At 41.0% G+C, this 26,970-nt stretch overlaps 1 protein-coding gene across 1 annotated transcript; it reads right to left on the reverse strand.

The window, feature by feature from the left end:
• Positions 1 to 14,380: 14,380 nt before the first annotated feature.
• exoc3l2a (exocyst complex component 3-like 2a) lies at positions 14,381 to 26,685 on the reverse strand. Its single transcript, XM_032577281.1, has 13 exons — positions 26,510 to 26,685; positions 24,007 to 24,576; positions 23,291 to 23,505; positions 22,142 to 22,892; positions 21,931 to 22,045; positions 21,729 to 21,839; positions 21,535 to 21,635; positions 20,673 to 20,783; positions 20,450 to 20,585; positions 19,201 to 19,323; positions 18,924 to 19,079; positions 17,879 to 18,000; positions 14,381 to 15,491 (listed from the first exon to the last, which is right to left on the reverse strand). The coding sequence occupies exons 2-13, from the start codon at positions 24,549 to 24,551 to the stop codon at positions 15,176 to 15,178; spliced, it is 2,802 nt and encodes a 933-aa protein (XP_032433172.1). The 5' UTR covers positions 24,552 to 24,576; positions 26,510 to 26,685; the 3' UTR covers positions 14,381 to 15,175.
• Positions 26,686 to 26,970: the final 285 nt, after the last annotated feature.

Genomic DNA, 26,970 nt, shown 5'->3' on the forward strand with positions numbered 1-26,970 from the left:
ACATTACAGGTGTGGAAACGTTTCTATGCCTATCTGCATTGTAAATAAATGTTCTGGTTGGAGTTTGTGTATGTGTCCCACATAAAGCATGATCACCACTATACTGCTTTTACCTGGCCAGTGTCTGAGGGTTCAACCAGGACCTGTCTAAGACTAGCAGTTCGAGTGTAGTTGTGGTAGGAACACAGAAAGATTCCCTAAAACCAAATGCTTCCTTTGGTTCAGTCCAAATCTCTGTATCTAAAATCTGTTCTATGAAGACTGGAGGAGTATTTGTATTAAGAATTAAAAAGGAACTATGGTATTAGTAGTCTCTTTGTCATTCCCAGTCAGCAAGATTCATCATGGACTCTTCCAGAGACACAACCATTAACACTTATGTATTTACATTTCTTCACCAAATCAGTGCAAAGACAGAAAATTATCTCTATCCTCATGTTTATTGGCATCTAGCTGCTTTTAGATCTTTGAAGCTGTTGGTGGAGCTAGGCTCTGCTTCAATTACACAATCCCTTGTGGATGTTATGTTGCGTCTTTTAGACTGTTTTCCTACAGTTGAACTTTTAATAGAAATACTACTGGATGAAAAAAATATGGCATGTATCATATCTGCCCAACTATGCCAATGCACATATTAAAAAGCACATCTAACTAAATGTGTTCCATCAAGGGAAAAACATCCCAGCCTCTCTGGGAACATTTGTTCTAGGTTTAGGGAGAGGAGGCTTAAAGTGATTGGAAAATTATTGAACAGGTAGTGTAGATGTTTTATGGGTCATGGAACAACAAACCAGAGAGTTGATACTGCAGAGTTCTTAACATATGGGAGTTTAATTGTCTGGTTCACATGTGTTTTGAGAACCATAAGAAGGCTCAAGACTGTGTCCCTTCCTGTTGTGGGAGTATTGTGGGGACATGGAGTCCTGGAACTGTTTTTACAGAGTGTTTGGTATCAATAAAGCCAGAAGTATGTATTTTTTGCACAAAAATGTGGTGAAATTAGTTAGAAGTCTCAGATTTAACCAGATTAGATATTTAGCTGTATTAGTGGTGGTATCGCCCTTGTTTGTTCTGGTCGAGAAGGCGCTGAGCCAAAAGGCAAAGACCTCATTTTACAGCTATTTATACTCTAGGCATTATCTATAGCCTTGAGATGTGGATAATGACTGAAAGAACAAGATTCTGGAAGGACGTGAGTGACATTAACTTCCTCAGTAGGGCGCCTGGCGACAGCCTTCGTGACGTGTCAAATAGCTCCATCATTTGGTCGGAGGTCAGACTTAGCCCAATGCTTTTCAAATGTTTTCAGCTGAAGCTGCATCTGGTCAGAATGCCTCCTCAATGTCTTTTTTTTTTTTTTTGGAGGTTATCCATTAAGATCCCACTCAGAGGAGACCCCAAGACAAAAGCAGAATTTGCCAGACTAGAGACTTCTTATCCCTTCTGTAGTGAAACTTCTTGAAAAACTGTAAGAAGAACTGGAGTGTCACTAGAGGGAAGTCTGGGTTTCCATTCCTGACCTGCTGCAAAGACAATAGATGGATGGTTTATCGGCAAAAAGAACAATGTTTCTTCTTTATTAATGTCAGTGAAGAATTTTAGACATTGTACGTCACTGATTTAATTATTTTGACATCAAGATAGTCTTGTCTTGAATTTCTGTGGAGTATGCTGGTGCTCAAAGCTTCATTTGTACAATAATGTAACGACAATGATCACATTGGGATTCTTTGCCACCCTTTAAGCATGTTAAATTTTTGCCAGTCATTACTAATTAATTGGTAATGGTGTGAAACAGAACAGAGCAGTGATGGCGTCTCAAAGGTTCAATAATGGATGAAGTTTCAGATTAAGTTACGTATGTGACACCGTCAGTGCTGGCGTGACGATGGCGTGAAGCATTTCTCATAATAGAATAGACTCAGTGTCTTCTTTTAAATATACTTTATCATGTGTTCTAGGATAAATAAAATATGAATCCTTCCATCTTGCTGCTTTAAATGTCAAGGAGCACATCCAAGAGAGGAGCATTATAAATCTCTTTCGACGTGAAGGTTGGCTGCTTTATGTACTTCTTCCAGAAAGCCACTAGAGGGAGACAGATCCTAGCTACTGCTGCGCCTTGTCAGACAATTTGGATCTGTGTAAAGAGAAACTCCGAGGTGTTGAAACACACATTCACTCATTTAAAGTAAAAATTTCAACGGAACATCACCGAAGTTTATTGCTGCATCTTCTACTAAAACGTAGTGCTAATGCTGTCAGGGCTTACTACCCTTCACACAATCACTCTTATTCAAAAGACAAACCTATCTCTTTTTAAGTTTTTTTTTACTTTCATTCAGCTACGGTTTATCATCATGCACAAAGTCAGTATAACTGACCGCAGTCATACCCAGGGAGACCAAAGCAAAACATTCCCTCAGCGTCTTGGATAAACATACAGAAATCAGTCGGTTCATGTGTCAGAGGCTACATGGACCAACTATGAAACATGAAAGGGCAAATTTGCAGAAGTGGCAGGAGCGGACGTGGAGCCATTAGCTTCAAACAGTTATCTCTCTGCTGATGAAGGACGATGCTGGGGGTGGACAGATTAGGAGCCCAGGAGTAGGTCAGAGAGGCAACAGGAGCAACTTTGTGATGTTTAGAGCTTTTGTATAAACTGAATTTAAACCTCACTTTTTAAATGTTACTTTTATTGTGTATCGATATTAACTTTATGTTGGAGTTTATTTACAATATGAGGATACAGATGCATGAATGCTTAAGATATATCTTTAAATACAACTTCTTTCTACAGCTGAAAAACATGACTGTTAGATTAACTGTGCTTCTCTCTCTCTCCTTTCCTTAGGTGTGAGCGTGCATGATTGTATGTCTGTGTTGTCCTGTGGTGGAATGGCGACCTGTCCAGGCTGTACCTCACCAACCACGGCTGGATGGATGGAGGTTTTACCACTTATTATCAGAATCTAACACGAACGTAGTCACAACGCTAGTTCACTTCCAGTTCACTTACAGTTTATTTACAGCGATGTGTATAAGTAAACTTCACAATCAATTCAATTCAGTTTATTTATATAATGCCAATTCACAACAAAAGTCATCTCAAGACACTTTACAAAAAAATAATTTCAATTCCATCATACTTACTTTCCAACTGATCCTCGTTATCAAACAGTACAGAATGCTCCATTAATTGTTCAAGGTAGTTTAAAAAGTTTCCATCTAAGGAAACCCAGAGTTTGCACTGAGTCAATAACTAATACAGAACTTCCGATACAGATGAACTATTGTTATTCAACTGCACATACATGCTATTGCACATCAACTCAACAAGTACTGTTCAAAAATAACTTAGATTGGTATGAGAGACAAAATAATTCACATTGGGGATCCTAAGATCCATCACATGGTTTGTAGAAGTAAGCATATTTAAAATATATATATTTTTAATATCTGGTAGTCTGAGAAAGATAGATGTGGTCAAATAGTTCTGCAAAAATAATTTAAAAAAACCCCATCTACTTATGTAGGAGCTGGTTTGGTGTGTGGATGTTATGGGTTGTTTTCCAGGAGAACAAAAAGACGGCGTACAGATACGGGGAGTGAGTGATTGTTGTTCTGCTTCCAAACTATGAAGCATTCATGACAAGAATACCACAGAAGAAGAAAACTGAAAACTTTTAAGAGTTTTGCTAGCTGTCACATTATGATTGATGATATTCCATCTTGATTCAACCAAGAAACACTCACACATTAAAGATTTTTATTCTCCGTCCCAGACCAGCAGCTCATAAATGTGAATACATGCATACGACTGCAATAGTCCAAGTACAACAGCTCAATCTGTTTCACGGTGATGTGTAAGTATTTACTTAGAATGAAATGCTTTTGGAGCTCAATATAACAATTTAGACCAGCGAAAGGTTCAAAATGATACCACTAATTGGTTCTGAGAAGCACTATGGAACTCTCAGTACAATATTGGGTCTTGTACAAATTTCAACACTGAATAATTTGGAGTCTCGTCCCACAAAAAACATTAGCGAATGAGAGAATCAGAGAATACCTCCCAACAAATAGGCAATAAATCACTGTTGTCACTTCAACTCAGAATTTGGGTGAGAATCCAACCCAGTTCTCTCGGGTGAACCTTTATCCCAGCAGTGTTGTGCTACATCGTCCCAAAACTGGGCTTGCAAGATAACCAGACTTGTTTTGTCTCCCACTATTTGTAGAGTGTAAGTGCACCCTGTTGTTCTGTTTGCCTTTTGCAGGTTAGAGTTTAATATGGACCAAAGGCAGCTGGATGATATTCGGTAATGCTGGAAATAAATACAATGAACAGATTATGTAGCTGGTCAGCATAACCTGCCAGCAATGTGGAAACAAGCCAGCCTGCAATCAAATTCCACGAAGTAGATTCCAGGCTCCCTGTGGAGTCCGGTGCGCAGGGTCACACTCGTGTTTACCCTTTCCTTCACCTCCGTTTTGAAATCACACAAAGTGCCTTTTGGGGTCCAGTCAGTGCTGAGAGTTTACTCTGTATCTCACCTCAGAATTGGTTTTCCTGAAACACCTCTTCCTGATGGGGTACAGGACGCGTCGTGCTTACGTAAATAAGCGGGGGGAGCAGGCACAGCGAGCCAAAGGTGAGACCCTGCTGCCATATTTCATAAGAAGAACCATTGTTTTGTTCCAGACTTATTTCTTGCAATGCAAAGTAGTTTCCGTTCTTGCAAATGGCCCGAGCCAATAAATTTGTTGTTAGCGGCAGGAACAGACAACTTGCTGGCAGGTACAGAGAGGACTGCGACAAAACAAAGCCGGGGGAGGCTTCTTCAGAAAGCGGCTCTCGGTTAGAGTTTCTCGTTTTATATTGTTCACGAAGAGAAACTATAATGGACAGAAATGTGTGAACTTCACTGAAGCATTTTTAGACATTTTGAAATTCAAATGTTTCCTAAATTTTAGAGCAAAGAAAAAATAGAATGTTGCACAGATTCTCGTTTCATTGCTTAATCTGACCAGCCGAGGATTGCAGACATCAGATTATTATTATTATTATTATTATTTTTACTATTGTAGACAGAAAAAAAGAGTGAATTTCCACCAAAAACCTCTGAAATTTTCAACTTTTGAAATTTCCTTGTTTCTTCTAGAGAATTTCTGAGAATAACATCAAAATTACTGTTTCTTCTAGCACATTTTCAACTTTCCAAACTCAGAATTGTCCTTTTTTTTTTTTTTTTCCCAGAAAATTTTTGAGATCAATCTCAAAAACTTTCGAGTTTTATGGAAGAAATTTGCTCTCCTCCTTTTTTTTTCTATCTACAATGGTCCTAATATGCCGTCGTATTTTTTAAAAGAAGCTTGAACAAGCATGTTTGTTTTTGGGGTCTTACAACAACAGCCGTTCCTCCCAGAGAATGAAGGTGAGGCCTCTCAGACAGGTCATGGACTTCCCTCACAAATATACAGCCTTTAAGGATGTCCGTTTGAGCAGACTTCTTTTTCTGTAATAAAAGATCTGACAGTCTGGTCTCCGACTGTCATCCCCACTCTCTCCTCTTTCTCCTGCCTCTTATCTATTTTTAAACTCATGTTTGTGCAGGTTTTAGAAGGAGCTGCTGCCCCAACAAGAGACAAAACACTCTTTCACTCTCTAAAGCAGAGAATGCCAGGGATGTGGTTTTTTTGGTTGTTGTTGTCTTTTGTTTTTTGCACAGAAATTGTGCTCTTGATATAAAACGGTTGCATGATGAGTAAACATGAGAGGTCGCTGTCATGGAAAAAATGGATTAAAAAGTAATATGGTCCACACAACCCTCTTAAAACACTAGATGTAAAAAAAACTTTACAGAAAAAAAAAATTTAAAAATGTTTTCACCCTTTGAGGTAACTTGTATTCTGTATAATTAATAATAACAATAAAAAGCTGCAGTACTCTGGTCGCATAATTGTGCATAACATTTGTTGAAGCACATTTTGATTGAATTTCAGTATTCAGGATTTTTTAGATAACAATCAGCATCCCACATTTTCACTTGGTAATGGTTACGGACTCTGTCTAGCAAACATTTTCTAAATCTACCAGATTGTGAGGATATTTTCAGTGTGAGTCCACACACAGACCCCACACATATAGTGTGTGGAGTGTTACTACATGTGTCCTGTTAGAAGAACCCTTAATGAACTGCTTTTTTTTGGTTGCAGATATGAATGTACAGGTGAAACCAGATGTTTGCGTACACCAAATTTAAAAAGACATGCCTTTTTTCACTCACTGCATGAAATTAAATCAGGCCAAACGTCTCTAGTTTCAAGGTCATACCTGAGCTATGGTCCTACATCCACTTCAAAGGAGTTGAAAAGGAAGTGCCTTGGACGCAGAGCAGGACCAAAAACCAGAGCAAGAAGGTAGAATCCTAAAGAGCAAGGATCATATTCCTGACTCCAACATCCCTCTGCCTAGCTTGCTAACCTTACAGGCAAAATGAGATTTTAAAGGGGCAGTATTATGTAAAATCAACTTTTATGAGGTTTATATCCCCTCATCAAAACATATCTGGAGCGTTGCCTTGATTCTCCCATATATGTTTGAGAAATCCTTTAATCTCCCGTGGCAACCATTGAGCTGTGCAAAGCGCCTGGGTGGACCGAGCGCCGCCTTCATGGCACAGCTCCTCCTCTGACCTGCAGTTTCCAAGCTTTTGAGCTTCCGCCTCACAGAGCAGCCCTCCCCCACTCAGCTCCTTCAGACTAGCCAGCATCCATTTGCAAACACCTGGTGGAACCGCACATCTGGTGAGCTCATTATAGGGGCTACTTCTCAATGCAATTTGAAGGTGTGGAATTGTGAAGTCAAATTTGATATTATGTAGCATTTTTATAGCAACTGAAGATAGCATAGTTATTTGATTGTGCTATAAAATGGCAATATGTACCTGGAAAACGCATAATACACAACACTGCCCCTTTAAACAGGAGCAACAAAAGCAAAGCAGGTTGCTAATAACATATAGTGCCATCCAGGAATATTGTCTCTGCTCCCCGGACACTGAGGTGTCAGCATCTCATTAGCATGTCATCATCAAAATGTCACACAGCATGACCATCCACAACGACTCTTTGAGATAGACAATAAGATTTATGTCATTCAGTTTCCCTTTGAGATAAAGTATTTCTGAATTGAATCGATTTGAATGAGCTGGACCGACAGACATGATCGACAGAGCCAAGCTAAAGGTTTCGCCAACATGGGTTCAGGTTGTTTATCAGGGTATTGCATTGCTTCTGTTTTGCTGATCACACCTGAAGGTCAGAGGTCTCCTGTTCTCCGCCGTCCTGCTGTATCACAGCTCATGGGCGTTGACGGTCTGCTGTCTTGCTGCCACGAGGCCAGGTCTGCGAGGCCAAGGGATGTGCTCACATAAATACAGACAGTCAGAACCAAAAAAGCCTCCTCCTGTTTTTTTCTCACTATTATAGAGACGTCAAAATAGTTTAAACAAAGGAAAACAAATAACTCCACAGGTTGGGATGTTTATAGCATACATGGCATTAGGCCAGATAAAACTTGAGAAAAATATTTAGGTCCCTCCACCCAAATACAAATCAAATAAATCAACTCTCATGGAGGGACATATATGGTAAAAAAAAAAAAAAAAAAGATCTGATGCATGCCAGAGTTTCACTGATGTGTTTTAATACAAAGGCCTTCTGATTTGGAGAAAGTTTACTTAAGATAAAGTGTTGGCTTTTAACAAAGTTGAGCTTCCTCCAGTCTGCCTGCCTGAGGCCAGGGTCCTGAGAAACGATCATTTAATGTGACTGCTGATAACGAAACAAACATGTTGACGTGTCCGGAGCGTAGCGGGCACACGGGAGGCAGGGCCCTGCTGCTCCACGCTGCTAAATAAAGATCCACTTGATGGATATGCTCAGATAACATAAATCAGGATATCCCATCAGGAGTGACGAAGTGCACTATTGTTTTGGTTCAAGTGGGCAGCCATCCTGATAGACAGCACATTCTGAGCGCAGGGAGAGGACAGGAGGTTCTCCTTGTGGAAGCTTTCCCTGATGGGTCATGTCAGAGCTGGTTGTTTTCGGATTGTTACGCAATTATTGTTAGCTAACAAGACGGCGCTTTGGCCTTTCCACGAGGAAGTTTCACATGCAATGTGATTCTCTGCTTCCGATATCAGGATTGATTTGCTGCCAGATTGTGATATTTTCGTTTGCAAGTTTTGTTTAATTGTTTTTTTGCAGTTCCATTTGTATGTTTAATATTTAGACATTTGCAAGAGGCAGATATTCAAGCTTAATCTATTTTCTTAAGTGCACTTATTCATTCTAGGGCTACAACAGCACCGCAAAAACACAAAATCTTACCAAGTATTTTTGCTGAGCTTCTAGTGTAAATATCCATATACACTTGAAATAAGGCAAAACTAACTTAAAATGGTATTTCAACAAGATATAGGAACTTGTTTTAATTCAATATTTTCTTAATATATATGAAAAATACACAAAAAATCTGCCAGTGGAACTTGTAGTTTTTTTAATTCGTATTCTGCTGTTTGCTGTTTGCAGGTTCTCCCAATTCAGAGAGAGATTACTTGATCTTGCAAAAAAATTTCCGTCAGTAGATGTTAGAAGCTGGTATTGTTAATGCCTGCTGGACTTTAGTTTGCTTTCATCATTTTAGTTGTTACTTGTGGTTATTTTCAGTTTTTTCTTGTACATCACCTCAGTGCTTTACGTTATCTGTTCTTCAGAGTGGCCTTTTATTGTGGGCAGTATAAGGTACACCTGTGCACTAATCATGATGTCAGATCAGCATCTTGATGTGGCACACCTGTGAGGTGGGATGGATTATCTCAGCAAAGCAGAAGTGCTCACTATCAAACATTTTTAGACAGATTTGTGGACAACATTTGAAAGAAATGGTAATATTGTTTATCTGGAATGAATTTTAGGTATAGATTATTTAGGTTTTATATATTTCCTTCTTTGGTCATCTAAGGTATAATAACTTGGTGTAATGTGTAATGATAGGACACTTTGAACTTATTTTCTGTATTTTTGTTTATTCTAGGAAACCACACACACCCTCACCCAGACACACCGAAACACACATTTATGCCCATCCATGTTCAATCCATGTTCAATTGGGTCAAGATCTGTAACACAGTTTGGAATACAGAACAGTTAAAGGATCCTGCCTCGTGTCTTCATTATTCCATCTGCTGCACCTCATCCTTACATCTGGTCCTGAGCTGAATCTTGGCCTAAGTTGTGTTCTGGCCGACACTCCAGGTTGAGAGCAGTGATAAACACGAACAGTGACTTACAATCCTTCAACCCTAGAGCAAACTCACCTACACAGAGAATGTCTCAGATGATGGAAACTGGAAGAAAAGGAGATGGAGGAATCAACCTGGGAATAAAAACCCCTTCGTTTGATGTGCCAAACAAAGGGGCTGGGTACATCCCCTTCGTTTTGTACATCAAAGGGGATGTACCATAACTTATCAATTTTGGTAGGATATGACCAAATCCTACCAAAGAACTGAAAGAGCATACCTGAAAAACATCCCAGAAGCACTGATCATGACAGGACAGCAGATCTAGCACACCTGGCAAGATCCCAGGTGCAGGAAAAGAGGATCCAGACTAGAAGGAAAGAAATACACAGAAAGCCATGACCAAGTAGCTGGTATACAGAACTGCACAGAAATTAAGTGGAAGTACGAAGTGGAGCCCCCTAGGTCAAAGTGAAAATCACTTCCCAAGTCGGTGGAAAACAACCAAACTAAGATCCTGTGGGACTTCCACATACAAGCTAACAGAACAGTAATGACCAGCTAATGGTTGTCCATCACACTGTACAGCACTTTAGTACTGTACATTTTCTACAAACTGGATAAGCAAGTGATCTGTAGAAGCTACATAAGTCAAAGTAGTTTTGATCCCCAGTCTAGACTAAACAAGCCCTCTTGCTTAGAACTGCGCAACCTTTTGAGTACTTAATAATGCACTAAAAGCTGTATGAAAAACAAACAGAAAAGAGTGGAAGCATTAAAAGTGCATGACAGTGTGAACAAAGCAGGGCACGGCTTGCTTCCGAAAACAAACACTGAATACAGCCTGATGGATTTTCCATTGCAGAGCAGTGTTAATGAGAGGAAGCAGGGGAGTGCTTCCCAGGGATTGCATTGTGATATCGTGCACCGTTTCACCTTCAGCGGTTTGATCGAGGGAAACCTCCAAGAGTTTGGCTAATCTGTCCTTCTCAGTCAGGGATGGTAAATCCCCGCTTGGGACATTTGGAAAACTGCCATATAGCATCCGCCAACTGCCTGCTATAAGAAAGGATGTTTGATAATGCCTTTAGATATAGTTCTGACTGAAAAACCAGCCTGCCAAACTTAACATTTAACCTATGCCAACTTTACTTAATGTGCTTCCTGTTCTAGTCCACAAATTCTTGGAACACATCAAAATAAAAACAAGTGCAGAGAGCAGTCAGAGGTCAGCGAGATGTAAGATCTGCTGGTGATTACAGGAAAAAGCCTAAGGGACAAGACTTGATATGTCAAATGAAACCCATTGTTATCTAGACGGTGGTGCACCTTCCTCTACCTGGCTGCTATGGAACCTGATGGAACCAGTTCAGTTTTATTTACATCATGCAAATTCATATCAACAATAATCTTCAAGGTACTTTGAAGTACAAACAAATCAATAGAAATTCATCAAATTCTATTCAGTTTATTCCAAGGATGAGGTGACAGTAGGGAGAAAGTTTACCAGCAGAAACAGGCTTCATTGGGCACAGATTGAAATTGAGAGGTAACTGCAACAAAACAGCAACATAAACATAGAGAACATTCTAATTCCACATGAATAGAGCCCACACAGCTTGTAGTCACCAGACACATTCCTGCTGTATGACGACAGTGCTGTTAAACAAGCATAGTGAGCAAGAATGGATTACTTCTCATGTAATGTATCACTCATGTAAAACTGAGATCTATACGAAATGGTTCCGTTTGCTAGGAACTGTTCCTTCTACAGCAACCAACAAATGACATAAGAGGTCACATCACAAGTGGCGCAACAGCATTATAGACGGTTTTCAGAGCGACCAGTTAAATACTGGTTACACTTACACTTCTAAGCTGTTGACATCTATCTACTGTAAGGGTTAATGAAGATATTCTGAAGGGTGTGGCAGGTGGGCTATTACTTGTTTCAGTTTGGCCTACAAAAGTAGGTTTGACTCTTTAAGCCCCCAGGCAGTTATACAAAAGCATTGAAAGACAGATTTTTCTGATCCGTTTGATCAAACCTAATCAGTTTTTAACCATATCCAGACAACTATAAACAACTTTGTCAAGATGTCTTTTCACCTACTACTTCTTAAGCCATATTTTCAATGCTTAAACATAAATAGTTTTTGTAGTTTAGTCCCCTCTCTGTCTAGGGGACTAGACACAGAGGATGCCTTGTAAACACTGAAGACAGCATTGCCACCAGTTGATGGGAATTGATTCGGCTGTGGTGATTTTATCATGCAGTTGCCTGATATACTGTATGGGTTGCACAAATGTCATTGTGGACTGATGTCAGAACCAGTGGATGTGTTAGACCATGATTATTCTACCTTAGACAGACGAAACCAAGGTGGGACTGGGGTATTGTTATCCAAACATTGTATAACCCTAACCTATCTGGTCCTGCCACACAAGTTTTCAACTCTTTACAACCACCCTATGTCACCCTACAATGTGTTTCAGTAACTCTCAGTCTGTAGGATCAATCCAAAGGCTGACCAATGGAAGGTAGGGTTGGCTACATCATCTTTTATTAATATGTGCAATGCAGTGTCTTTATTATGTTGTCTGTTCACTAACATTCTCTAACAGACCTCTTAGGCCTTCAGATAACAGACTTAACTTAGATTAAGTTACATACAGGTGGACTCTTAGATTTTTTAAGGTGTATCAAGGGGAATGGTGGTCAATACATAATGTATGCATGAAACTCTTCAGATTTTGACCTTTTTGTTCTTTCACTAAAAGTTGGATTATCACATAGAAACCCAATAAAAAATAATCAACTTTGTGGTCATGATATGAAAACTGTTGAAGGATTTCAAAGAGGATGAATCTTTGTGTTTGGCCCCTTTACCTTCCAGTTTGTCATTTGAATTCAGATTCGAAGTGCTGACTTGGAGAGGTCAGTGTGCAGAATGAGCCCTAGTGAGGCAGGCCAGATTTGTTCTGAACAGGCCACTAGCAGCGCAGACATGAAAAAGCTCCCCGGCTGAACCAGAGGGGAAGTTTCCTCCTGGTGCCAAATGTAAACTTGGCTCCAATAAAAGCATCCGCTGGCACCTCAGTGGACAACAGGAAATCTTTGTTTATCAAAAACTATCCCGTTGTTGGCCTCGGGGTCTATGACCCCTTTTGTTGTGGCAGAGCCCCTTAATTTAGGATCTGTTTACTGAAAAAAAAAGTCAGGCCCTTAAGATAAACAACAAAGACATAAAGTATGTGTGTGTATATATAGGCACTGCACAGATTGTGCGTCAGTCCGTCCGGCATTTATCTTTCTGTCAAAGTGCCTCTTGATATGTATTGTTTCACATATGAGGGGTCCCAGACTGCAAACTCTCAAATAAAGATTGAAGCAGTAATTGAAGGATAACATATCTCTTTATTGTTCAGGAAAACAGAATACATAGAGTTCCATTAGACAGTATTCACACTCCTTTGCATTTCTTTTTTTTCTTTACACGTTTTTGCTGCTTTGTATTCTTATTCCAAAATCCATTTAATTGATTTTCTTGAAAAAATAAAATAAATATTATGGACCCAAACAGTCCATAATCACAAACTGAAAACTAATTTTTAAACATTTCTTAAACTTATAAAAATCCCAGAATTGGGGGCAGGGGGAGCGGTTACATCCTGGACTGACCAGTCATCAAAGTGCAGTGTGGAGACAAACAAAAGTAGCTACGTATGAATCCTAGCGACAATTTTGTGTGACTAATTAACCTAGCATGCACTGTGTGACTGTGTGACCGCCACCTCCATCACCAGACTATGGCAAATAACAATGCTATGGAAAGTTACCAATTATAAATACATTTGCCAGCATCCAACAAACATTCCGAGATGGACTGAAAGAGATGGATGAATGTTGACCCTGCCTTTATCATCTTGTTCAACCAAAGTGATCAATCCCAGTTCAAGAGCCTTGGCGAACAAGAACCCAGCAGTTATTGAGGGACAGCTGCACTTTTGTCTTCTGGAAACAGAAGAACCTTTCAAAAAGACAACCATAGTTAAATCACTCCCACAATCCAGCCTTTATGATAGAGTAGCTTAAAGGGAAAATGTGTTGGGTTTGAAATTTTGCTGGTCAAACCAAGAGAAACAAAATTTTCTTATGTGATGGCTTAAAATCTGAGTGGCATATCTTGAGAAAATTGGCCACGACTCTTTACTTGGTTGACACTGTCCATATTGTCAAGCATTGTAATGGCAGCCTCGTGTCAGGAGATGCTTCTATACAGTAGGAACCGATTGACATGGCTGCATGAAGGGGAGAGAGGGACTCTTCAAGAAAGAACCAAGATGCAGGTGTACAAAGCCTATAGAGAGACCCAAGATTTGAGACTCTAAACAGGGTCAAAGCTATCTCAATAAAACCTTAAACAATTGGTATATCTATGTTTGTACAGTGGACCCCTGCTGTTTTGTGAGTCAGCGTTTGCAAATTGTCCTAAATTTCTGTGGGTCATATCTCTATAATTATCCATAGAAAATCTGCCTAATCACAGATTCTTTCATTGACCATGTCTAAAACATTCAAATGAAAGTGACATGCTCTTGGCATTTTCAAAGCAATCAATCCAGGACCACCATTGTTTTTACCTTGGTGCTGATTGGCTGTATCCACAAGAGCAGAGATAACAGAGACTTGATGTTAGCTTCTGTGGAAGTGTCGAGACAGTTTCCACTGTGTTTACCAAGGCATTATTAACGTATTTCAGTGTTTTCATTTTAAAAATAGGCATTTTTAGAAGGGATTTCAAGTATTCACAGATTTTAGCCCCACTGTACCCATTATTTGTAAATGCTTGCATTTTCTAAAATTTTAAAAATCCATGAAAACTGGTTTTATTCATGTCATTATGAGTTGTTTTGTGTAAATTATTAAAAACTATCCTTAAGTCGAGATCTGAATAAGTCTGGCAAATTGTGGAAAAAGTGGAGGAGTGTGAATACTTTCCGATGGTACCGTTTATCAACTGTGACGCAGGTCAGAGCATCTGAACCAAAAACAACCCAGACGTGTTTATTCTGCCCAGTCAATGGGCTTTTATTATGTTTCCGGCAATTAATCCATTTCATTCACAGTCAGAGTTCAATACATTTTCACACCATCTTGCTTTACAACAACAAAATCAATCCTCCAAGTTAAAGAGAGCACTCTCTCCAAATTAAAGCAAAAACCATTTTTAGTTCTATTACCTTCCAGAAAAGTGCCATAAAGGGGGGTAAAAAAAAAACAACAACCTTGCCTTTGAAACAGCACAGTCTTCTTGGTCCACTTACACACACCTACCACTATACTTGCAAGCTTCATCTTGAGAAAGCTCAGAGTGTCTCTGTGATGCAGAGATCAGGGCTCTGTGGGGGCCAGCCCATCTGTCCAGGAATCTTAGTACTTTAAGTCACAGAAAAACAGTTCAGCTGCATTATGCAGAGTGAATTTAGGTCCTATTATAAAGCAGATGATGCTGATTTGTAGATAAATGAATATGACAAGGTTAATACACTGCAATATGTACTTTATACTGTATATATAGTCTAATGAATTTTGCAGAGTTACAGAGGAATAAAAAGCAACAAAGTACAACACAGATTGTTTTTCTTTGTCTTCTTCTCTATATGTAAAGATCAACACCAAGAACAAAAAACACTGTGATTTCACAAACCTCAAAATCTCTTTCAGATTTTCTAAGGTAAAGATGGAGATATGTCAGCGAGCATGTACAATACCAGCAGTACCTGAGGTCAAGTTTTTTTTAGGAGACTGGTAACACTGTTTGGTATCAAAGGTTCATGTACATGTCATCAAGCTCCTACTCTTCTCTGTGAAGCTTGTTTGCGTCTCCCGCTGTCTCAGCTGCTTGAGGTGTGGCATGCCGGGCGCTCGTCCTGTGCCTGCGCCGCGGCCGGTGCTCCGAGAACCAGTTGGACACGGTCATGGCGAGGCGCAGGAGACCCAGGCTGATGCAGTGCACCTCCGACGTGATGGGGATGTCGGCAAAGAGAGCGCGCTCCCGTGAGATGAGGGCGCTGCTGCATTCGAAGTCTTTGACAATGTTAAGGATCTCCTGCCGCTCCGCCTGTCGTGTCATCCCTCGCACATTCAGCAGGGTGGAGACGTGCTTCTTCCTGTGAGGCGGAAAGAGGCATTGAGGAAGTTAGCCGGTGGGATGGCGTTAGTGTGAAGCCATCACTGTTTGGTGTCGTCAATGTCTGTCATAAGTGTGAGTAACAGTCAAAACACCCTGACTCAAAGCATCTGTTTCTGGGAAGGAGCACCAGGAAACGCCACGCCACATTTGATTTGGACTCGTTCAGTTACGGTCAGGAACTTTCCGTTAATGTCCTGTTTATTTTGGACTTTGATAATGTATTGTAATGTATTGGGATGGAAAAAGGATGGTCCATTCCAGTAAACCAACAATGGTTGTGCCTCCTGTGCTTTTTAGCACTGTCACCTGTCAGTTTTCTCCAAAATTGAGCTCAGTCATTCCAGAAGGTTATCATTATGCTTTTCCTGCTCGGAAGCAAGCTTACAAACTTTTTGCTGTTGGAACGCCAGTGTTGTCAAACTTCAAGTTGACAACACTGTCAAGAAGGTGACGCTGATCAGTTGGATGAAAAAGAGCCTGATATCATGTCGCACATTATTCCGGTAGTGTTTTTTTTAAAAGAATTTTTTGGCACTATTCCTATTCATTTGACAGTAATCTGACAGGAAAGGTGCAGAAAGAAGGCAGGGAAAGACTTACAACAAGGGAATCAAAAATAGGAGTCAAAATCAGGACTGCCGCAGTTTACAGCTTCTATACGCCCACTCGAACTACGATGTCATGCAATATCTCTTTGGTAAATTTTTTAATTTTTTTTTTTACAATTCAAACTGTCTGACAAACTCACCTAATTCTTCAGTCTTGTCACATGATTGCGACTAGACGACTTGCTACGCAAAAAGTCATTTCAGAGTAAAGAGTCGACAAGGTGACTAGTTGGTGCAACTAGTAATTTCAACCATCTGGCCCTACTTATCACCCTCAGGTGATATGTAATTTAGTAGGATGTCCTAGGGCACAGGTGTCATACTCCAGTCCTGGAGGGCCACTCCCCTGCAACTTTTAGATGTGCCTCTGCTGTACCACACCTGAATAGAATAATTAGGCCATTAGCAGGCCTCTACACAAGAAGGAGGTAATTAAGCCTTTTCATTCCAGTGTTTTGTACCTATGGCATATCTAAAAACTGCAGGACAGCGGCCCTTGAGGACTGGAGTTTGACACCCCTGTCCTAGAGCAACCCAGGAACCACCATGGATCAAGTCAACTGGAGTGACCTTACCCGGGAGACCCAGGTTTTACAATGCCATGGACATAGTAAGAAGCTCATGCTACAAAATCAACACCTTCAAGTTAGATGGAAATGTCTTGCGTCCACAAAAATACAAATCATATAGTTGTAAGTGAAAAGTCTGACGATCAAACAAGGCAATGATTGGGTTTTTTTGTCCACAAGGTCAAGAACAATATTCGTAGGTGTCAAAATGTGAGCACAGCAAGTTCAGGTATTCTGTGGCAGCTACTAAGTACTAGAGAAATAGACCCACCATAGCTAGATAATAAACCCAAAGAGTGGATGAAGACAGATGACTACCTCTAAGGTCATCTTCAACTGAAATCAACAGTTATTTGAAATGTAGCAACAGCTTGGTGTTACAGCAGGACAACAATCCCAAACCCACATCAGAACTTATTCTAAAACCAATCTAAACATTAAGCTTTTGGAATGGCTTTGAACACTACTCCAATAAAAAACATGCAGACTATGCTTAACAGCTGGGTCACTGCCAGGGAAGCAACCAGTCTGAATGAACTGCAAAAATATCCAACCAGGATTATGCCAGCTGAATGGACAGTGGTCCAAGTAGGATGAAGCACACAATACTTAAGGAACGCCTGGCCTCTTTGATGTATTAGATTTCTGTTATGTGGTAGTTTATAATAAACTACCAGAAGGAAGTGACGGCTGAATGAGGAGTTTATGTCTGAAGTGCCATGTCTTATCCTCTTCCACACCACCTTCTTTTTTAAATTCTAATTGTGGCACCAGTCTGTCTCCTGCTGGGTGGCAGGAACAGGAAGTACTCGGCAGCAGCTTCCTGTCTATTCCTCGGAGACTTGTACGTCACATGCTGATAAAGGTTGCCAACGGTCACCTGAGTCATAATCTGTGCAAACAAGCTGGAACTTCTCCTCGCGAACCCCCAGGGGCCTCTCTGTCACATCCATTTTTAAACCAGGCCCTTGCTGATCTCCGAAAATAGTTTGTGTTAATATAGAAAAGTTTCCACAGCCCTTTTCCTTGTTTTGACCCATTGTTTTGATCCAAAGAAGAACAAAAAAAAAAAAATCATACATGTTTTGTTTTGCTTTTGTAATTTTAGTGTCAGCAAAGCCATGGTGAGAGTGTGTTTTTAAAGCACGAAATAATAAAGGGAGTTCAAACCCGGGTTGTGACCTCACCTTATATCGGGGAACTCCTTCACCAGGACAGCCACCTCCATCTGGATGGAGGGAGTGTCTTCCAGGAGGATGATGTCAGCTAGGTGGGAGATGATGCTGTCCAACCAGGATGCATTTGACTCCTGGAGCACAGAAAAGTGCATCTTTACAAACTCATTAAAGCGATCAACTTGTTTTTTTTTTTGACTAAATTTGAATAGTGTTTTCGCCACGCTTCTTCAGCTTAAACATTTCCTTTTCAGAGGAAGCATGGAAAGCAGTCCAGAGAGAGCAACTTCAGAGGAAAAACAGATTAACGCCTCCTAAGGCCAGAGGTCAAACACTTAATTCACTGGTGAATAACAGATCTCCACCTCCGTCTTCCGAGTTTTTGTTTTCCCCTCAAACGCTCAGGAAAAGAGGGATTAATTCCTTACTTCGGCATTCGGTAAAAAATAACAGCATCCCTTTTAGACAGCCATTAAAAAGTCATCCTCTTCCCCCCCTGCCCAAATGTTCCCAGTTTCCACAGAGGCTCCGTCCCCAGAAAGGCCATCAAGGCCAAGCCAGAGGCACATCAAAGCTGGCCAGCTGACAGGAACAGGAAGTTCCTTCCAAACACAGCAACTTCCTGTTGTCAGCCGAGGTGACGGACACTTGTTTGAACTCGCACCCAAAACGGGGGCAAATGCCACTGCGTCAAGCCCAGTTGTTGTACTCTCTCTTCCCTCCTTTGACATGTGCTAACGTAAGCCTGGTTCATCCATCTCCATCTTTGTGAAGGCAGCCATTTTTCAGGGCTGCCATCACTGAGACATGTTCTTTTCTTGTGTAAACACTGTCTGACTTTTTCCTGACCCGGGAAGTTCAGAGGTCAATCTCCACTCACCGTCACCCTTCTCCCTCGCCAGCTTGTTTTGTTTTTAAGAATCCTCCCCCCTGGAATTCCTTAACATTTCTCGTCTCCAAAGACGTAAACTTTACGCTGGTCATGGATGCTTTCCCGTGCTAAAGCGTTTCTTCCAAATCTAACACGTGTCGTTTTGTGCGTGCACATCAAACTTACCAGATCTCTAAAGAGGCCTTTCAACTGCTTGGCCTCGTCTTGTAGTCGAAAAGCCATCCTCTTTCTCATCTTGGAGGAGGTGCAAATGATCCGTCCTCGCATAATGGCCCGGACGTACTCCACCAGGATCCGTCTATGCACCTCACCCACCAGTGTCTGCCGGTTTAGAAAAAGTAAGCAATGATCTGCTACATACACCATTCATCCAGTTCTTTAAAAAAGAAGCCTTTAAAATATTTGTTCCCACCTCACAACAAGGTCAGTGAAGGTTTTGTACCTGATACGGAGGAGGATCCATCCTTTTGAACTTTTTGAAGTGCTGTTTAGTGCTGGCTTCAATGGCTTCAAAGGCTTCGGTGTTGTTCAGCCATTTCCTCTTCATCAGTTTGTCGAAGAAAGGCTGTAAACAACAGATCAGAAACACATTAACAAAGTGCAGCGTGATACATTTCTGCAACACACACACACACACACACACCCACAGCTCTCTGAATGCTTTTTATAGCTACCTCATACATGTACAGTCAAGAAAAAAAAGAAAGTACGCCCTCTTCCAGTTTTAGGGCTGCGTGTGGCAGGACAACGTGAAAATGATCTGATTTCTACCAAGCATGCAAAAATCAAAAACTACAAGCTTCTGTGGCCCACTTTCCTGGATTGGTGTTAACTGTTGTGAAATCATTATTTACCAGTGGAAGACATTTAATATAATTCCAAATCTTCCTAGAAGTGGACTTCTCGCTACATTCACAACAAGATCAGACTAAAATATGCTCAGAGAATAAAAGGCACTGAGCATTTTATTCTTCCCGACAGATTTCTGTCTGGAAGCTAAAGCTTGGCCCAAAGTGGCTCATCAACACAACCTGATCCTAAACACACCAACAACTCTACAACAGAAAAGCTGAAGAAGAAAAGAATTAAGGTGTTGCCAGGGTATAGTCAAAGTCTAGACTTCGTTCTGATTGAAATAGTGAGGGACCTTAGGAGAACCGCATAAAACAAAATGACAAAAAAATAATAACAGAGCTATGATTGAAATATAGCAATGTGAGAGACTCAGAAATCATACAGAACATGATTACATTTAGTAATTGTTGATAAAAGTGACTCTGCAGGCCATTTGAATCATAGCGGGTACTTAGATTTTCACTTGCAACTTCAGGCCTGTATAAAGATCTTGTGGTTTGATCTTTATTAATGACAGTGTGGAATCTGATGTGTCTGTTTCTACATGTGAGATTTTTTTTTCAAATGAAACCCACTGTAGATCAGTTCATTTTCTATATCCAGAACTGAAAAAGGAAGCACTTTCTTCTTACAATACTTTTTTTTAAAAAAGTATTGTAAAAATACTTTTTTACAAAGTATTTTGTAAAATAAAACAGTATTTTCTTAGAACTGGTGATCTTAAAAAATGTAATCTCTTAGGGTTTATAATGAAATTAACAAAGCTAGCTATTGAAACTGAACATCCTGCTGGAATATTAAAATGTTTAGTAATGAGAATAAATTTTCCTGCTGACCCTGATGTTCTCAAACAGTCTTCCCGTCAGAACCCGCACTGACAGGTTGACGACTCTGTCCAGGGAAGAGCTGGCTCTCTGGGCTGACTCCTCGCTGCCCTGTGGGTCGCACTGCCTGCAACGCTCCACAAAGTTCCTGCAGCAAGTAGCACATTAAAGTTATTTACTGCAAACCTTCCCATCAGCAGTCAAGTAAATCATATGACTATGGCTACGGTTGTACCTCAGGGGAGGGCAGCAGTTGACCAGCGCTATGGTCTTGGACACGTATCCGTCCCCTCTGTCTCCAAACTCTGCCTGTGTGTCGTGAAACATCTCCACCTTCCTCTGGAAGCTGGAAACATGGAAGGTTTGTGAGAAATTTCTGAATGAATGTCGACTAGAGAAGCTATAAACAGCAACGATCAGCCAAGAACCTTATAATAGACATATGTCAACAATTTTACAAATTGTGGAAATTGTCTGAACACAATGGGACTCGCCATGAAATAATAAACCCAATAGTAATGTGCAGATATTTTACATCTGTGTCGTGGCTACATGTTGGGAGTTTTGGTTAACCAAATGATCCTGTAATCGAATCTCAGTTGAGAACTGTCCTTGCGACCCTGTTACCACTGTTACTTCCTTAGACCACTTCTTATAGAAAGTGACCACTGCAGACAATGAACAACCCACAAGAACCGTTTGCTCGTTTTTCCTGCTTCTAACACCTCATCTTCAAAGACACAATGTTCACTTGCTGCCTGGTATATTCCAACCACCATGATGAGGCACCATGATGATTAGATAAAAAAGTGTTATTCACTTGACAGTGGTCATTATGTTATGCCTGATTGGTGCAAATGCCTTAGTTCTATTCCTAACATCAGACTAAAAATGTAGTTTCCTTAAAATCATGAAAACAAACCCATTAATGTTGAGTGTGAACTAAAATTAGAAGTGTTGTTCTGTTTGTGCTTTGTTTATAGCTTTAAAGTGCTCTTACTGTTAATCCTGGTTCCCAAATTATATTTATTCTCATGATAAAACTTGTCATCCTGTATAAATGATCTAATCTAATTTCATGTTTGATGTGAACTCACTTGTAGAGGAAGTCAGCAAGCCCAATAAGACAACAGCGGGCAACTCTTGCACCTAAAAACTGGCTCACAGATGTGGATCTATCCAAATCCACCTTCAGCCTCTGGAAATGTCACAAATTAGGATTAGAATTTACATTCTCAATCAGAAATTTTCAAGAAGGTTTGAGTAAAGATACCAAGATGCTACGCTGTACCTGGATTACTGAGCGCGCCAGGTTTGACTGATACTCCTCTATATGTAGAGTCTGGGCCCATCGCCTCTCCTCATCATCCAGAACCTGGATCAGCTCTGTTGTCACTTTATCCTGAAAAGAAAAAGGTTCCATGAAAATAAATCTTCCATCCAGCTTTTCATAAGAATATCTATAAAAAAAAAAAAAAAAATCTTCCTCTTACCCTGACTATACTGATGCAGTCTTCCTCCAGCCTGTCCACTGTCTGTTGAGGAAGAATAGGCTCCAGTGTAGAGTAGTGTATGGCTGTACTGGTGCCAATGGTTCCTAAGACATCCCTATGGGAAAACAGACATTAACAAAAAGATGCATCACGGAAACTTAGGTATATCTTCATCAGACTGATGCATCCTGTAAATACTGTCGTCACCAACCTGTTGTAGATGTTGTAAAACCAGTCTAACAGTGAGTAGACATCTGTGATCTGCAGCGGCCCACTGGTGATGGTCCGGAGACGTTTGGCGATGGCCTGATGGTAACTTTCCACATACACCTGGAAGGCTGCAAATTCCTCTGGGTAAATGGACACAGCGTTTCTCCTGGCCGCGTCCAGGTCGTCCACCATCCGGCTCCTCAGACGCTCCAGATACGAGGCTAGCTGGCCTGCCTGAGTGTCCACCTGGTGAGGCAGGCTCCAGTCCGCAGCTTCTGCCACCGCCTGCCTCCACTTGGTCTTCAGCCGCCGAGGGCGCTGGCTGGGTTGGATGTTGGGACTCACTCGCTCTGTCCTGGACTCCTCTCTCAGAGCCCAGGCAGCATCGGCATGCTCCTCCTGTTGGATCACTAGCACCACTAGGCCAAGGTTAGGGCCAGCACTGGGCTGGCGGAGCGACTCTCTCACCACGTCCCACATCTCCTTCTGCAATGCTTCGTACAAGAGCTCCACATCCTTAGCCTTCCTCCTGCTAGAGTCTAGCGTTGCATTAGAGCTGAGAGCCTCGTCAAATGATGAAGATGACAAAAGATGGCTAATAGTTGGGGTGCTGGGACCTAAGGTAGAAGTAGGGCTGGATGCAGTTGTGGCTGGCAGCAAAGACAGGAGCTCACACTCTCGTTCCAACTCCAGAATGTGTGTGTCAGCCAAGAGAAGGTCTCTGTGGTTGACTAATTGTAGAATCTCCAGAACTGTTGGAATGCAACAAATAGAAAGCTAAGTTTAAGTGACAAGACTCAAAAGGATTCAGATAAAACGAGGAACATGCTTTTCTGTACTCATGATTATTGAGTATCTGTGCAAGTGTCTGAGCTACAGACTGGGTTATCTCTGCTCATTCTCTACATTCTTCTGTTCAAGCAATGTTCCCTGTGGAATAAGTTCCACAGGTTAAGCTTGTGGTTAAGCTTTTACAAGAAAGTGTGGTGGGAGGAAGTGCAATCATTTCCTGATCTGACAGTCAACTGATGAGAGACTCGGGAATCTGGGGACCTCTCAACCTAATCAGAGCGTTGTCTTAGACTCACAGGAAGCACACATAAACCTTGAACGGGAAGTTCTGAACTGATGCTGTTTCCTTGATTCTTACCTGACAGGGGCTCTCTGGTTTTGATCACCGGTTCCTCCTCTACCTCCTCCTCGTCGGCCTCTTGGGAAGCCTTGTCCGACATGGATTCCCTCTTGAGCTTGCCCAAGCTGATCCTAAGAAACGAGGGTCGCCTGGATCCCTCTGCCTCGCACTCTGTGCACAGGTCCCCACAGGGCAGGCTTTCCCTGCGCTCCTCCTTTCGGCGACCTGTGAAGCTGGAGAGCATCCACAGCAGCGACACCAGAACATGAATTAAAACCTCCTTAAGGACTGCTTAGTGCATTGCAAAACAGTATTTGCTGTTATGGTTGGAATGGCACTTATTTACACACATCTGCTAAAGTGTGGTGCTGCAGAGGATAGACTAATTCAATGAGCCAAGCAAGTAGACAACATGTCAGAAGAAAACAAAAGAGGTACCATAGAGCCACCACAACAACATTACATCACACCTTTGAACTAAGCTTCATCTAGATGATGCTGAGACATTATTGGAACGGTTTCTCAATTTTTCATTTCTTCCATTACTTTTATTTTAAACTAAAGTACTTGCCCTTATTTCAAGCTTATCCAACATTTTTTGAACAGACTGACAAACGTATGTGTGTACCAATAAAGTAAGCCATATTGTTGTAAAGTCACACAATCACAACTCAAACAATATTTTTTTTTGCAGTTTGTTCCCCATCCGACTCTCCTCAGCACCCCTTCCTCACCGAAGTAGGGTCATAATCCCCTCCGAGCCTCTTCGCAGCCCTTTCTTCTTCTCCTTCTCTGCTGGGAGTGTATTTGAGTCTCCATGGTTGTAGTGGGGAAAGCTGTTCCCCCACACATGTCGTCCTGATATGCGAAGACCCTTCCCCAGTTTTCCAAGGGTTTTGAGGGGTGACACTCCACAGATCCGCTCCAGAGTCCCCCGGAGCGGCTTCGCTTTGGGGTTCCCTGCCCCATGCTTCTCTGCGTTCACTTCGTTCTCTTCCTCTTCTCCATCCCGGCAGGACCTCAGCTGGAGGTTCCCCCTGACTTCCCCCATGAAGAGGCCCGTGTCGCCCCCATTCTTCTCGTCCTCGTCCAACTCCACATCCTCAAAGGGGTTGAGGTTCTTGTTCAGGTCCTTCAGGTCCTTTAGCTCTTTCAGCTCGTTGAGATCATTCAGGTCCCTCAGGTCCAAGTCCAGCCGAGGCAGGATCAGTTCACCGTTTACTCTAGGGAACTCATGACAGCTCTTGGATCTTCCTGGGAGCTTTTTTAGAATAGGCATGATTGCAGGTGATCCTTAAAAACAACTGCAAAACAAGAACATTTTAGATAAAGTCACATTGTTCAGGGGCACGACAACTACATCCAGGGTGAAGGTTAAAAAAAAAGTTCAATCAGTTCATTTGTTTCTTTTAACTATTATTATTTTGACTATGATGTAAAATCCAAACACATTTTTGATACTTTTGGACATTCTTTCGCAAGACAACAGTTTATATAATTGAAATCGAAAACTTTCTATTATAGTGCTTATGTAATGCCCCTCAATGTAGAAAATAGGAAACACAGCTATAAATTATTGCCATCTTATCTGACAAACGTTTTGAAAATATTTGCGTTGGACCACCTGCAGCTTTTGGAGAACAACCAACAAGAAGGTTCTAGAAGGCGACTTACCCAAAGTGACGGGCCTGTTACTGCATTTTCTTTTGGACGATTAATAAAATGTGAATGTTTTTGTGAAAAAGTAAAATAATCATTCTCTGCAAAAACTCAATAATGTGTTATCCTGTAATCCTCAAAGAGAGCTTGATTTTTAAAGGCAAAAAAATGTAAAGACTTTTTCAGTAAAGTACATTTCCTGTGCCTACATTATGCTTACTAGCTGCTTATCCAGAGTCAGACTGGGTGTGAATTGTGCAGGTCCAACATGGACACAAACAACAATGCACACTCTTCCTCATACCCTCTGCCATTTTAGGATCACCTATAAACACGCATGTCTTTGGAATGCATGAGGAAGCCAGAGCAGCGGCGGGAAATCCACAAAGACTCAGGGAAAACATGCAAACTCAAAGGGAAAAGCTTTAGCAACCCATTGGAATATTGCTAATCATAAACTACTAGACTCAGTGCTTCCTCATGACCACCAATGCAACTGCAGTCACAGGTTGAGGACAAATAATTCAATATTTTCTGTAAGTTTGTGACTTTGGTCTCACACACGTGCGCACACCATCCCAAATCTTTAGAAATACAAAACATAAAATACAAATTATTACTACCAAATATTATTCCTTCAACTGTTCCTTATAAATGGGGTTCAGTTTCAATGCATCTAATGTTTTCTAATAATTAATGCTATTTTTCAAAAGGAGTCATCTGATTGTTTGCAAGCCTTCACTTAAACAAACATGCTGCTATGCGCATATACTGAATCCTATTGTTTCTTGTTTTTGTCTTTACTAGCAATAAACAAAGCATTCATAGCTCTAATACTAACAGGCTGACATAGACATGGTACTAAATGCACAGAGCTGTTATGAATGAACTCAGAGCTGTTGTTTACATTTTTTTGTTAACTCAGTCTGGAGCTCCCATAAGAATAATTCAGACTAAATAACTTTAGTTTTATAATTTTTTTGTAAAATAAATGGTAGCTAAAGGATTACACATACAAAAATATTAACTTTTTACCAAAAACAAATGTAAATCTACTGATATATTTTCGATCATCAAATCGGTTTTAAATTTTTATTTTATTCTGCCCAACAAGCTACCTCCCATATGCAGTGTGCATAATTTTACATACACATCTGAAGACTGGTTTCCAGGTCCAGATCTGGAAACATTTAAAATGTTTTTCAAGTAAGGTTGAAAGACATTTTAAGGCAGTACAATAAAGATCAAATAGGTGTATGATGTAGGATTCGAAATTTGTTGGGATTATTCTTTATGGAGAGAAATCGTCCATGAAGAGTAAAAAAACAGCATTAACAGAGACACAAAACACAAACCAGGGAAGTGATTTTAGTTTTTTGGGTTGTTTTTTTAACCTATTTTCATTATTCTTGTCTTTGTAAAAAAAAACAAAAACATGACGAATGTCAATTTAGAGATGTGTTAAAAATATATAAATGATGTAACTGAAAGACTTAAAACAGCATTATAAATGATTAACACCTTAATTGAAAAGTCAGTTGTGTCGGTGGAGTCAGGAGAAAAGCATCTGGGACTTACCTGAACACTGCCTGTGCGGAGTTTCAGTTCAGTGTCATCTTTGGGAGTACTGGTCTTGTGAGCTGCCAGGCTGAGTGTGTGTGAGAGAGACTGATGAGTGCAAGAGCGTGTCTGAAAGTGCTGGGTGACTCAAGAGAGCAATGGGGCTGCCTGTGGCTTCCTGATGCTCTCTATTGTGGTGGAAGGTGATATGTTTTCCTGAGGAAAGACCCCCACCTCCCCCTCACCTACACCACTGAGCCCATCCTGCGCCCCCCACGCACACGCAGATACACACACCCGCACCCGAGGGACACTTCTAATTACACTAATTGCAGGAGCTGTCCAGTGGAGGGGGACAGGACATACCCCTTGCTCGTCTCTCTAAAATGGGGTTTTGTGTTTTTTGTGACAGCGGTCTTCTAGAGGGCAGAAAACAAAGAAAGAAAACAACAGCCTTGAGAAGAAATTCCATTCCTTCC

The sequence above is a fragment of the Xiphophorus hellerii genome, chromosome 11 (genome assembly GCF_003331165.1).
Source record: "Xiphophorus hellerii strain 12219 chromosome 11, Xiphophorus_hellerii-4.1, whole genome shotgun sequence".
NCBI classification, from domain to species: domain Eukaryota; kingdom Metazoa; phylum Chordata; class Actinopteri; order Cyprinodontiformes; family Poeciliidae; genus Xiphophorus; species Xiphophorus hellerii.